Source organism: Scyliorhinus canicula, chromosome 1 (genome assembly GCF_902713615.1).
Source record: "Scyliorhinus canicula chromosome 1, sScyCan1.1, whole genome shotgun sequence".
NCBI lineage: Eukaryota > Metazoa > Chordata > Chondrichthyes > Carcharhiniformes > Scyliorhinidae > Scyliorhinus > Scyliorhinus canicula.
Window position 1 is genome coordinate 299,159,388 of NC_052146.1, and position 15,078 is coordinate 299,174,465.

The following is a 15,078-nucleotide window of genomic DNA, read 5'->3' on the forward strand; positions in this document are numbered from 1 at the left end:
GCTTTGGTCTCCTTACTTAGGGATGATAATTGCAATGTAAACAGTTCAGAGAAGGTTCACACGACTGATTCCTGGGGATGTAGGGGTTGTGTTATGAGGAAAGGTGGGCCTGTATCTGCTGGAATTTAGGTGAGGTGATCTTCTTGAAAGAATATCCTGAGGGGTGAGACACAAAATGGATGCCAAGAGGATGTTTCTTCTTGTGATGGAGTTTCAAATTAGGGGTTGCACATTTAAGATCAAGATGAGAACCTTTTCTCGGAGGGTCTTTAGGTCAGTGGAATTCCCTTCCCAGAGAGCAGTGGACGCGGAGTCACCGAATATTTTAAGGCAGATTCCCTTGTCAATCAATTATCTAAGGCATAGGGGGAACAGGCAGGAACGTGGAGCTGAGGCCAAAAGTGGATCAGCCATGAGTGTCAAATGGAGCAGGCTCAAGAGATTGAATGGTCTACTGCTGCTTCCAAGTCGTATGTTCTTCTGTACACCCACCATCTTTCCAATAAGTATGCTTACAACATGGAAATTTATACTTTTTTATTTCAACAAAGCTGAACAAAATGTGAAAGCTGTTTGATTGACCATTTTAAAAAAGTTGAAAATTCTTTCAGCCCGCCTTCAAAGTTCTTTCTATTTTCATATTTACACATTTTGCATTTAAATAAGGGTTTTGGTACAATACAGAACTAGTATAACAAATATAATGTTGCAAGGCATCACCACATTGTGCAAAGCTAACAAGTAAGCTTTTCCCTTAATTCCTTCGGACTGGGGCAAAAGCAATTGCATTCCTTCAAACACAACCTCAGGCAACACTACTGCATCGCCCCACTACAACCAAACTGGGCATTTTCACACCCATGTTACTTCAGACTTGAATGTTTGTGAGAATCAGTCAAATGTTTGAATTTTAAAAGTTCAGATCTGAACTCTCACTTGCATCCATTTAGCCTCAAGCACAGCAAGATGGCGAGAAATAGCTTGAAATAGAGAAAGGGATACAAGCGTAAGATTTTAAGGAAGAAATTGACCATATTCCCTGTTTCATTGCACTCTGGTCTGAACAAATCCAGATCGGCAATGGAGTTTAATTTGAGATTCTCTAGGGCATATTGGGGTTTGTCCCAAGGGGCAATTTGCTTGAAAATGTTTTTTTTGGATCACAATCAGGATATAGCATTTTGCTCAGTGTCTCTTCTCTTGAATCAGTCAAGATTGGGAATTCCTGTACAACTCAACCTCAAGCCTAACGTTATACATTGCATTTCTCCGTTAATGCACTGTTACTTGAATTTTTAAAAGGCCATGAGATTCTTATTATGGCTAGCTGCTGAACACAGCAGGAAAATAGAACCAACTTATTTTCAAAAGTCTCATATTATAAGAGCAACTGCTTTTTGCACCAGCACAGTTCATATGACGACCAATTAAACGAGAAACATTTGAGCATCTTTGTAGTTGTCGCCAGAATCCCCAAAGGTGAGAGTGGCGGCCACTGCAAAATTGTGCCAACATAACTGCCAGCTGCACAATAGCCAAATAACACTCACTGGCATGTGGGGTTTTCGCTCACCAAAACCTGCAATAACATGTTAATCATGTGAAGTTGTCAATCTCTAGGCCAATTTCTGTTGGGTGGCATGTATTCATAAGCACCAGCATGTGCTATGATGTGCTATTAGACAGCAGGTTTAGTCTTCAAGATGGTCTTGAAGCAAAAATTAATCACTTCCCTCCCTCTCATGGGCAGTCCAAAGAAATCCAGGATATGATGAATAACAAATTGCATCATCCTGGAGCAGTGGCAGGCAACCTGCAGCCTGGGGGCCACATGCAGCCCAAATGGGCTCCGAGTGCGACCCATGAGACATTTTGTGGAACATTGCCCACGCGTGTTGCCACATTCCGCTGATTTCCAGCCATGTAGTTCCCCCCCCCCCCATCTGTATGATTGAAATGATATGCGCATAAAGGAAAGGTGGAGCTGCTTGCTGATTGTACAGAACATGGGCATTGCATGCCCTCTGCGTCGAAAATGTCAATATTTATTTTGTTTTTACCACTTAAAGTTGATGACAGTTTTATTAATATATAAATTAAGCATTTTCTAACTAGTTATGAAATAATCAGCATTTATTAAATGTATTTAATCTTATTCATGGGGGCATGGTTAGCGAATAAGTTTGATTTCAACCTCGTGGCCCATTGAGATGAAGGAGGGCCACCACTCAAGCCTAGCTTGCCTATTAATGTCCTAGAGTATCAGATATCAGTGGGTAATAGTAGTGTGTGAACAATCTATTATTGGGTAAAACAGCAACAGAAAATGAGAGACAACCTCCCAATGACTGCAACCTGGAGGACTGATCTCAGAGTCGCCCAGTGTGAAAACATGACATTAACAAGCATTTGAATGCTACAACTCAACAACGACCCATTTTAAAATGGTGCCGCCCCCAAATTGTAAACACCGTCAGTGTCTTTCCATCAACCCAGGATAGACACCAATTGGTTCCAAAGAAGAAGGTAGAACAAATTGTACCAGTCTACTTCAAGACCCACAGCCGATGTTGCCAAAGGAAATGTTTAAAGGAATTAAAGCAATCCCAGCCTAGAATTATTTTTTTTCTCCCGACAAGGAAAAAGACCATTGGCATCTTGTCAACGGACCAAATCACAGCACTGAGAGCAGATTCAAAAACTCATTGTGTAAACAGTATAAAACGTTTGCTTATCATCACTTGAGAATGGAAAATTCACAGTATCCCATGTGCTTATATTCTTCTCCTAACCAGACTTAATTGGTAGAATTCCCAGCCCATCAAAAATGGCAAATATCAATATTTTTCCAATACCACTTCCCTCCCCTTCCACAGTCCACAGGTGTCACATCGCTAAAAGAGAGAAATAACACAAATAATGCAGCCTAACCCGTCAATATTCTCTGCGCTTCCCTATCTTTGCTCCACGGTCATTGCTAGGAAAAGGGAGTAAAAGATTACATTATAACTATTTCTCTTTCAGTTAACAAGCAGCTAGTCAGTAACAAAAAGAGACAAAATGCACGGGCGACTCTGTCCTGCTGGATTCCTCCACTGAAACGGCTATATATACACCAGTAATGCAGCACCTCAGACAGTCGTAACTAATATTCTGCTGACTACCATGAAAATATATTTATTCAGCAAGCTTCCATTGAACATTCCTGCCACTTTGAAAATAAAAATGCCCAAGCATACGCGAGGGACTATTAAAGACTTTTTTCCTTTCAAATCCAAACCAAATTAATCCGATTTTTTCTTACCCAACCCCGTGTAAGTAACAATCCTTTATAAACTTTTAAAATGGGAAACCTAGACTTGAATGGAGATGTTCGAAAACAGACTATTCAGTTTTTCCTATGTGCAGTTTCCCTACCCTCCCAGAAAACTATTTACTGACAGTTTTGGAAAGTAGTTAAATCAAATTTCCCATGACATACTAGCTATTGGATGAAGAAAAAGGAACATTCAAGTTAATGGTGAATTACACTTTTAAGAATCACATCTGCCCCAACAAGTCACTGTCACACACAATTTAAGGGAATTGTTTGAAACAATTCTCACCAATTTTGACCTGCGCTCTGGGTGCTAAACACTTGAAATGATGGTCACTTCTTCAACACTAATATCAGTATGTGGCAAAACATTTAACCTGGTGTCCAAAACCATCAACACACCTTTACATTCGGAGAGATGGAGTGACTAACAAAAATTAGCAAGATCTCCAGGCCGTTGTCCACTAGGATTAAATGCAAAATTCAGAAGGAATTACAAATTTGACTGCATTTTTATTAGAGGGGCAGCTGGAGTCCAAACTAATTTTCATTAAAATTTTTAAAAGGTTTTTGTGGGAGGGGAAGGGAGGCTAAAAACAATAGGGAACATTTTGAACTTGTGGACTCTTGTGCATCTTAAAGGCAGCTTTAATTAGCCTTTGTAGTCTTAAGTGCCTGACAAGCCTCGTCAACTCAGACTGGAGACAAGTGACTAAGACACAATTTGACCTGATTTGCAATCTTATGTTACTTTGGTTTTAAAGGTTATGAACATTGCTTGAGATATCCATATTTTTTAACCTGGGTTGCAAGTCAGTTCCACCTTTGATCAGTCCTTTGCACCTCAAGCAAGATAGATCATGACATTGCACAATAATGTATTTAACCTTAGAAGAAACTACATCATTTTAGGATTGGAAAAGACTCGGCTTTCCCCCAGATAAGCAACAGCCCCAAGTGACATGTAAACTTTCACTGAAGAAAAATACCATGATTAACAGAACTGACTTACACCCAAAGGACAAGTGATGTAGACTCTTTCACATCTCTACAATTTAGGGTAGGTTTCGATCAGCTGAAGAACTGGAAAAGTGCAACTTTCAGATTCTGGAGTACAGTCTTGAAACTGCAGATAGATAAAAACTTGACTATTGATCTATCGTGCCGAATGTGTACTTATCAAAACCAGTTTTGCACTGGTCTTTAATGTTAAGCCGATGCATCTTTAACAGTATCAGGATGCTGTCCCAATTTTATTAAACTCAAGGAGGCGGCAATAAATATAGTACCAAGTTTTTCCAAAAACCAATTTCCAAAAGCAATTTTAACAAAAAACTAGTCCTCATTAATTTTGAATTCAAAGCTCTATGGTTGACGTCACACTCCAAACAAAAAAGTGTGAATGAATTGCAGACCAAATAGTTCAAACAAAGAAAGATGTTTTTAAAAAGAAAAAGAATCACAGCAAGCAATGCTCCACAATATACTTGGAATGGTGTTGAGAATTTTCTGGTACTGTGTGTGGGCAACCATCAGGCAACTTCAATACACAAGTTGCAAGGCGGGGGGAAACCTGAAAAGCATTCGTCCACACACAGATACAAAACAATGTTTTGCTACTCAATTAGGTGTTAACAACAAAAGAACAGCCACGCACTGTTTTTTCAGCACAGTATATTTGCTCCAATGAACGCTGCATGAAAAGCAGACAGGGCTTTAAACAATGCCACAATACAGTGTTTTGCAATTCTCAAAAGTTACAGCAATTCTAATTAAGTCTCAAATTCTCCCCCAACCCTGCCAACGTCACACAGAATCATTCTTTTTACCATCATACATTAGTATCTCTCAGTTACCGTTATCTGAAAATTCCATTGTCTATGTGCAGAAAGAGCTGAAACATTCCAAAACATATACATGAAACTAAGATGAGAAACTGCAAGACTTAATCAGAAAAGGTTACTGGCAAACTGGTTCTTGCAAACGGACTTTACCCTTCTCTTTTGCTCACAATTTAAAATAACGAGAAAAAAAATGCCCATAATATTTAGGGCACTGTGCACTATTTGGCTCAAGACAGAAGATGAAAAACAAATCATCTCAACTTCCTTTGGCCAACTGACCTCATAGGAACACATGGCTAACAAATGATCAATACAATCGCAATGGTGTGCTCTTGTATCAAAACAAAAAGCAGGAACTACTACACAACCTCAGGCACGCGTAACTCAAATACTACAGAGTAAGGATTACAGGTCTGTATTACTGTTTGGCTTTACATAAAAGACTGGAACAGGATGAAGGAAGGCTTCAATAAAGCATTCAGTTAAAATAAAGGCAGCCTCGGTGTATCAATTGACTCCTAAGACTTGTACCTAATTTGCAATGAAAATTTGTTTCCAGGTCAGGAATTTTACACACATTGGAGAAATGGCAGTGTGATGTTTCAATTTTGTGCTTGGATCCAGAACTATTCACTGAAATTCCACTGACCAATTTGGATATGTTCACTGAACTGGCCACTCAAAAAGACTAGATAACCACTAAGGTTGTGACCATCACTGAAAAATAGTAGGAACTTTCTTTCATTGGGTGACCTCTTCACGCGAGATTTTTGAAACACTGTCAGGAAGTCAGTAAAAATCACCTAGCATCCCCCATCTTGGAAAACAAATGTGCAGATTATACAACATAGAGGAAACATGCACATCACTGGCTATATATATGTATATATAAAGCGATACAACATATTGAAAGAGTTCACAAAAACGTATCTAGTGATACTTCATTATGTGCAGACCCCTTTTTTAAAAAATCTCTCCTGTGGTGCCTCCATGTCAGTTTAAGCAGCCTTCCCTCGCCGCCCCCACCCTCCCCCAATCCTGCCTCCAGCCCACCTATACTCCCATTAAGAGAAAAGCGCCTTTCCAATGTGGCAGCGCTCTGCGAGTCATACGGCGAAAGAAAATACGACAGTCACAGGAGAAGCACAGATGGGACATAATACTGACAAAAGAACTTTTCAAAGGTGGGATGTTCACCATTTGTAGCTGGGAACTCAACATCACCCTACTACAACATGCAATTGAGCCAGAATGCATGGCTTCCTGTGATGCCGTCTTTTGCCCATCTCAGACTGGTAATGAAGTAACTGTGTCAACGGTGACTCGAGCGTAGCTATGACGAGACGGTGACATCGGAGAGAGAGCCATTCCTGCTGTAGAAGAATTTGCTGAATGCATCTTCGAGCAAAGTGGTTAACCTGCTCTGATCAATCTGTTCAAAGAAGATTGGAAAATGCAATGACAAGACAGAAAAAAGACATTTTGTACATTTAAAAGAGGAATATTCTTCGATTACTAATAATAATTTTTATTATTGTCACAAGTAGGCTTACATTACCACTGCAATGAAGTTACTGTGAAAATCCCCTAGTCGTCACATTTCGGCACCTGTTCAGGTACACGGAGGGAGAATTCAGAATGTCCAATTCACCTAACAAGCACGTCATTCAGGACACGCAAGAGAAAACTGGAGCACCCAGAGGAAATCCATGCAGCCATGGGGAGAATGTGCAGACTTTGCACAGACTCGATCCAATGAAAGAAATTTTAAAAATTAGAATCGAATTGCGAATATTCCATGCAATCAGCCTGGAGCTGTGAAATGCACATTGGATCCAGAATATCTAGAATGGGTGGGTTGCCTTACGAGGAAAGATTGGACAGGATATTTCCTCTTGTGGGAAAATCTAGAACTCTGGTTCAGTTCAAAAATAAGGGGTCGCCCATTTAAAATGGAGATGAGGTGAAACGTTTTCATGGAGGTTCATGGATCTTTAAAACTCTCTTCCTAAATAAGGTGGCAGAAGCAGAGTCTTTGAATATTTTGAAGGAGGAGGTGGATAGATTCTTGGTGAGCAATTTGGCTATCTGGAGTAGGCAAGACATAGATTTGAGATTACTATCAGATCCGCCATGATCTAAATAAATGGCAAAGCAGACTAGAGGTGTTGAATGACCTATTGCTCCTTATTTGTATGCTCTTATTAATCTTTAGAAAATAGTTACCAAGTCAGTAGCTCAGATTTTGACTATTACGCACACGAGAGCTTCAATGATGATGTGAATTATAATTCTAACAGTTGAAATATGTTAGTCAAAAGATAGGAGTTAGAAATATTTTTCAATTTCTTTTGTTACACGTCAACCAATATGCACGTCCAGGATCACACGTGGGGAATTTTCACATGGGTAATGCACCAGAGTTTTGCAGCATTTAGGTAACCAAAACCTAGCAATGAGGGAGGGGATAAATAACCTGAAGTTCTATAAGCATTTAAAAATTCAGAAACAAACTAAACTGATTACCTCACTGATGAATCCCAGCTGAACAAGTTCTGCTGCCAGCTCCTGACAGCTCTCATCTGGAAGGAACAGAGAAACGTTAGCGTCACTAACTGTGCTTGGACAAGCAGCAACCTTGCTTCTGTTAATTATAGCCTAGCTGTTTCGGTTGGTGGTTCTGCCAAAGATGGCATTTCTAAACATTAGCCTCTTCCTCATCTCATTTTCTGAATCCGCACTAGGAGTGGCTAATTAGTCCAGTTGGATGGACAGCTGGTTTGCGATGTGGACTGACAGCAACAGCGTGGGCTCAATTCCCATTATCATCTGAGGTTATTCATGAAGGTGTCGCCTTCTTAACCTTGCCCCTCGCCTAAGGTGTGGTCACCCTCAGGTTAAATCACCATCTGGCAGCTTTCAAAAGGGGAGAGCAGCCAATGGTCCTCTGGCACTGCAGTGACATTTACATTTTTATTAACTTCCTCAATACTTATCCCATTAAATGTTCCATCCTCCTCAAAGATTAGTCTGTTGAAAGGTTAATGAGAGGCATCACGGTGGTGCAGTGGTTAGCACTGCTGCCTCACAGCACCAAGGTCCCAAGTTCGATCCCGGCTCTGGGTCACTGTCAATGTGGAGTTTGCACTTTCTCCCTGTGTTTGTGTGGGTTACACCCCCAATTTGTCCAGGGTAGGTGGATTGGCCACAGTAAATTGTCCCTTAATTGGAAAAAATTAATTGGGTACTCTAAATTTATTTTTTTTTAATTTAAGAAAAGTTAACGAGATGTCTAGTGACTCTCATCATTCTCTTCACCCCAGACAGAATGCAACACATTCTGCCAAAATGACCAACAAAAACATGCCCAGAATCAAGTGAGACTCAGTGCACTAATTACCTGCAACACAGCAAGATAAAGTACCAAGAAATCACTGTCTATAAGTTCTCCTAACAGTTAAAGATAAAGTGGTTAACTTAGAAACTCAACATTGCAGATGCTGTTAATCGCATCAGTACCAAAGATGTTGGAACATTATCTGGGGAACAATATTGAGCCAAGTGGTGAAAGCCAGACAATTTCATATTATGTCACCAAACTGCTGGCAGACATGCCTCCTGAGGTAGACAGAAATGGCCCCACAGTTGTATTACCCAGATAGTGACAACTGTATGCAAGGACTCCAGCATTCCTCAAAATTGTGACGGAGTCATGTTCTACATACAGTCCACAATCTGCCGGAGTGATTTGATAGTCCCATTTCTCATACTGTTCTTTGTGCTTATAGGCACCGTTGCAAATACCCAAGAATTCATCCAAGGAACTTGAAAGTGTTTTGTCCAAAATAAAAGTTTGTGCACCGTTTTATTGACTGAAAAACCTCACTTGTTGACTGCCCTTTAAGGGTGCAATCCCAATTCATCTGCATCCCAAATATTTGAGTTAAGCTACTTGCAGGTTTCCATCAACATTCCTGGATGTATCTAATTGAAAGAGTCTGAAGTTATGTTTGCCTTCTTGTGGGTTTGGTGGCGAGGGGGAATGGGAGAAAGACAAGAGCCTGGTGTTCTATATAATTCCTCTTGTTCACAATGACGAGCAACCAGGGGGGCATATATGGAAAGGTAACAAGTAGCATTATCTTCAGAGACACTTGGCCCAGTTATGGAGATGATTTGTAATATGGCAGAAAGATCTTGATGTTCATAAAAATATAGATACGTGAAGTAGTAACCACTCTCCTAAAATGACATGAATATATTAGTAGAATTGCAAAAAATTATTCATGGGATGAGCATCACTGACAATATTTATTACCCATTCCAACTTGCCCTCAAGATGGTGGTGAGCCGGTTAGCACTGCTGCCTCATAGCATCTAGTTTCGATCCTGGCCCCGGGTCACTGGCTGTGTGGAGTTTGCACATTCTCCCTGTGTCTACATGGGTCTCACCCCCACAACCCAAAGATGTGCAGGATAGGTGGATTGGCCACGCTAAATTGCCCCTTTGGGTTGTGGGGGTGAGACCCACTCAGACACGGGGAGAAGACTCAAACTCCACACTGACAGTGACCCGGGGCCGGGATTGAACACGGGTCCTCGGCACCACGAGGCAGCAATGCTAACCACTGCGCCATCATGCCGCCCTTGACCCAGCAATATTGAAGGAATGTTGAAATCAGGTTGTTGTGGGACTTGCAGATGCCAGTACTCTTCTGCTGTCCTTGTTCTTCTAATGGTGGAGATTACAGATTCAGAAGGTGCCATCAAAAAAGCCTTGGTGGAAGGAGTGAATATTTAAAGTCATAGATGAGAGTGCCAATCACGTGAGCTCCATTACCCTAGACTATGTTGAGCGAGTGTTGTATAGCTCAGGCATCTACTTAATCTAACTGTCAGAGCTTGGTGGCACCCAATGCACCTGGCACATTATAATACTATGTACCTGCCTTGGCTATGATTGGCAACTATACTTGTGTATATTGCATCATGTAATCCTAATTTTTAATTGCGAATGGACATAGATAATTTTTGAACAAATGTGTTCTTTTGAGTGGTGTATGTTAATTTCTTCAGATAACAGGGAGAAGTATAATTGACCTGTATTTTCTGTGCTGGGGCCATATGATAGTTTAGTTCCCTGGCTATAGCTTGCAATAAAAGTTTAAACTGAACTTCAACTTTAAATGTCGCCTGGTCAGTTGGAGAGTGAAGAACCCCATAGTTGAATAACTGCCGGTGAAACTCCCACAACATTCATCCAAACAAGTGGAGAGTATTCCACTCCTGACATGTGCCTCCTGGAATGCTCTTCATTGACCTTTGTAAACTTATTGAAAAACTTTGAATAAATACTGATTTCTTTTCCCTTTTTGTAAGGAGCGCATGCTCTATCCTGTTTTGAATTGGGTGTTAATTTGCTAAACTGTTTATCGTTTAGAGGGTTAAGTTGTTCTGTTTTTTTGGCATGTTGCCCTTCTTTCTTTGTAATATTTTCCTTTTTGGAGTGTTTTGTAAACTTATTGAAAAACTTTGAATAAATACATTTTTTAAAAAAAACTTTAGAGTGAGGGATACGTCAGACCATGAGGTGACAGGTTGTGATTGAATAAAATTCTGTTGATACTGATGGCCCACAATGCCTCATGATGCCCCATTTTGACCTGCGAGATTTGCTCTAAATCTCTCAACAGAACATGGAGGATTTGGCGATGATCAATGATAATGGTGTGAGAAATAACAAAGAAAATTGATTAAGGGTGCATCTGGAGGGCGTTGGATCGCAAGTCAGAATGTGTTACACTGACACTAGAGCAATGATGATGCAATCTAAAATTTTGTTTGGTCAGCTCATCTCAAAAGGTGGTTCTGAAAAATGATCAAGGTTTACGGCATTATGTTGGGATGTGAGATGAAGTTACATAAATAAAACTAAGATAAACATTAATGTCTAAAAATACCACATCCCCATCATTTGTTCATATGTCAACATGATATGATTTGTTCGATCAATTCAGTAGTCTAATTTAAATTTCTGCGGAATTAAACAAACCATGTATTCTGTTAAAGAAGTAAAATTCAGAAGTGCACAAAGTAATAGATGAAGATACATACTGGGCAACAGGTCACAGCTGAGGTGTCTATTTAGCTTGTCTTCTAGTTTCAAGAGTAGAGTTAACTGAAGGAAAAAGGAATCACAGCAACAAATAAGGAAATGTTCTCTTTCCCCCCTAAGTAATCAGCTGATATAAAACATCAACTGTCAAGCACATCCCAACACTACGGTTTTTATATCAACTCATGATTGACCCCGTGATATTCTAGCTGTTTAGTTTACAAACAGTTACAAACAAGTGTAAACCTCAATGGCTTATTGGATAAGCATACCATGTGATAGAGCAGGGATTTTCAAACTCTTCTTCGTGGGACCCATGCTGGCCACCCTTTGCAACACACCATTTTCACTTTTTAAAATACATTTAGATTATCCAATTAAGGGACAATTTAGCATGGCCAATCCACCCAACTGCACATCTTTGGGTTGTGGGGGTGAAACCCACGCAGACACGGGGAGAATATGCAAAATCCACACGGACAGTGACCGGGGGCCGGGATCGAACCCGGGGCCTCAGCACCGTATGCAGCAGTGCTAGCCACTGTGCCACCCGCTGCCCTCATTTTCACTTACTTTTAATGCGACAGGTGAGCCTGCTTGGTGCTCACGATCGCACTCCAGTAAGGTTCACAGGAGGAGAGGGCAATGTGCATATCAAGTGCAGAGTTCAGCTGGTTCCTTTGTGCTGTCTTCATCTTTGTGAGGACGGAAAATTCAATCCTGCATATGTGGGTCACTGTGAAGGGCAATGCTTGTTTTACTCAGCACTGGATACTCCTCGGAGACGTTGCTTCAGAATGCTGACAGACTCATGGACTTGTGTGTTTTTAATGTGCTGTCACAGGTGAGGTGCAGAAGTTCAGTCTCTTCATTTGGAGTCAGCTGTAAGTTAATAATTGACTCTGACGTCTCAAACCAAAAGGGATTTTTCATCACGGCTTCTCTCAAAAATCAGAAACTTCTCCCCTGGAAAGTAGCAGCAAACAATGTAGATCAGCACACGCAGATGCAACTAAATAAGGCATGCCGGTCTATTGACAGTTCCCTTACTGACACTGTTTTCTTCTATGTGTTGCAACAGTGTGGGAACATGTAGCAGTTTGGCTTTGTACTCGCACTTGCCAAACCTCAATTACTTTTGGAAAGCATCGATTTCTTCACAGGTCATCATCCTTCCCTTGCAATTTGAAGTTCAGTTCATTTAGAATTGAAAAGGTGTCCGCAAGGTAAGACACAGTTAGCATCCAGGTAATTACCAAACAAATCAACCAGAAGGGACGATTTCAAGGAGGAAAGCATGGATTTCATACCTCAGTTCATAAACTCTGACAAGCACCCGACCCCTTGACAGCCAACGTACTGCTGCGTGGAGGAACACGTGTGTGCGCGGCCCCCAAAACAGAACATAAGACTCAAAAAGTTTGATATAGAGTCCACTGCGTTTAATGAAATTCACAACTTTCTCGATTCCTTAATGTCCGATGGAATTCCTTTCGATGCCAATGCCTCATGGTGCACAAAACAATGATTCCAAACAATGTCCTGAACAGCTACCTCCTTCATCCTTATTATAACTCTGCTGTTGTTCCCAGTCAGGTTGGCTGCCCCATCATTTTGATTCCTCTGCAATGAACCCAGTCGAGCCTGCACTTCCCAACCATGTAACTATTCAATGCTTCATAAATCTCTGCCAGTTGTGTTAGTTGGCAACGTCAGACAGCACAGCAAATCCTCAACAAATTTATTGTGCCAAACGTGCCTAATGTAAACTAGCACGGTTACACAATCTGAAAGGTCTGCACTTTCATTAAAATGTATTGTGAACTCCTGTGCTGAAATAAGCTGGGCGTCTATATTCTCAAATATCATGAATTCCATTATGTTGTCACCATATGGGATGAATTTCAGTTTTTCAGCTAACCTCTCATCTAGGACCATACAAACGGTCTATTGTTACAGGCAGAATTAATCTCTCTGCTACAGTGTAAGCTACCATGCAAGAGGCTAATTGTGCTTTGTCATTCAACGTAACATTTCTGCTAAGGACTAAGTTCTCGTTGCATCCTTTGAAAAAATCAAGAGGTTTGTCCTCGAACTGGCCATGCTTAGTCTTCAAATGCCTTTGAGGTTTAGAGGGTTTTAAACTTTCCTTTACCAGTACTGTCCTGCAGATAACATACAGGGAATTTGCATTGGTACAATTAATAAAGTCATACCGCAAGAAAACATCTTCATGCTGTTTTGTTCCTGATTGCACCTTCTTCATAATGATTGTTCACCAGAGGTCCTGGAGCTCACACCAGCACTGCTATGTTCTGCCGTGGACTCTCCTGCACAGCGCTCTCCAGCAGACGTCAGTATATGTGCCATGCGCATGACCTGCTCTGCCGTTGCTTCTGGCCATGGCGCCATGGTTTTTAAGAAATTTGATTCTGGACAGCGCGCTGACATCAGGAGGCAGCGGTCTGCCCCTGCTCGGCTCCGGATCTGCATACCACTGGATCCACCGGAGGACGACGGCTGGCCTTTTTGAACGCCAGCTGTGGCCATTGGCCGCTTTTCCCACAATTGGGAACGTCGCGACCGATCGCTCCACGATGCTCCCGACACCCACCCGCCCATGACCCACCCAAGGATCGTGACCCTGAGTTTGAAAACCCTGTGATAGAGTACTGAAGGAACAGAAAACATCAGGTTCAATTCTTGGTCAATGCAAATTAGTTTATCTAACCGAGGGCTGCAAAAAGGCACTTTCATATCTGTCTAGCACCTCACCATGTCTTTTCATTATATTTGAACGGTACTTACTAACACCCTCAAATGTGCATGGCAAGGTAGCAAAGAAAAGAGCAGACAAATGACCATTTAGATTTTTCTAGTGGTTTTGATTGAAGGAGGCATGCTAGTCAAAAGACTAGGCAAATCTCCTTCTCTCCAAATTGTATCAACTGTCAGAGGGGGGGGGGGTTAAAACATAATTCCAAAGATGCAAACCCCTCCCTTAGCGATGCCCGACACATCCTTGAATAGGACTTAAATCCACAACCTCTGACTCAAGAGGCTCAAATGCTCCCAATTGATGAAGACGGACAGCAGTTGCTCATAGCAAAGCTGGATTTGGAGTCTGGATGGGGAAAAACAGAATTGGGGTGGGGAAGATTTGTGATCATTTAGTGTTCCTGTACGAATATCTAGTAAGGACATATGAGGGGTCAGTTTAGAGTTGCTCCAACAAGCAGTTAATTGATGCTCATTTCGATGGCCCCAGACATCAGAGAGTTTTTTTCAACCATAAAAGTCTAAAGAAAGCAAATTTAGTGATAAATGCTAGATCAAATTGTCCTATTCCCGACTGCCTCAGATTTGTTTTTTAAAATTTAAGTACCCAAAAGGTCAAATTTGCCCTGAGAGGATCAATACAAGGGTTCTATAAACGATGGCAGCCTTTTCTGGACTTCCTGGCTCAGAGATAGGTAACTGGGTCAATAGCAGCAGCAACCCGGGGGGGGGGGGGGGGGGTGCGCATTATTGTAGTGTTTATTCTGTAACTTTATAGTGTATTAATTTGCGTTGTTGTTAAAATGCTGGGTTGTTCATGGGGATGGGGTGAATGTATATGATTGTTAATATCATTGTTATTTTCGGTATTTTACTAAGGTGCGTTATTGTTGTATAAAATCAAAATTTCTCAATAAAAATTATTTAAAAAAAATAAAAATTTAAGTACCCAATTCATTTTTTCCAATTAAGGGGCAATTTAGCATGACCAATCCACCTAGCCTGCACATCTTTGGGTTGTGGGG

General features: G+C 41.1%; 1 protein-coding gene across 2 annotated transcripts in view; it reads right to left on the reverse strand.

Annotated features, from left to right (window-relative positions):
• Positions 1-522: 522 nt before the first annotated feature.
• The window catches only part of nrbp1 (nuclear receptor binding protein 1), a 112,701-nt gene continuing 98,145 nt past the window's right edge, over positions 523-15,078 (reverse strand). For both annotated transcript variants that reach the window (XM_038816237.1, XM_038816228.1), the window contains 3 exons: positions 11,275-11,338; positions 7,687-7,742; positions 523-6,592 (listed from right to left, as the gene is read on the reverse strand). In XM_038816237.1, the coding sequence (XP_038672165.1) occupies positions 6,494-6,592; positions 7,687-7,742; positions 11,275-11,338 (219 nt within the window). In that variant the 3' untranslated portion in view covers positions 523-6,493. The remainder of the gene's footprint in view (positions 6,593-7,686; positions 7,743-11,274; positions 11,339-15,078) is intronic.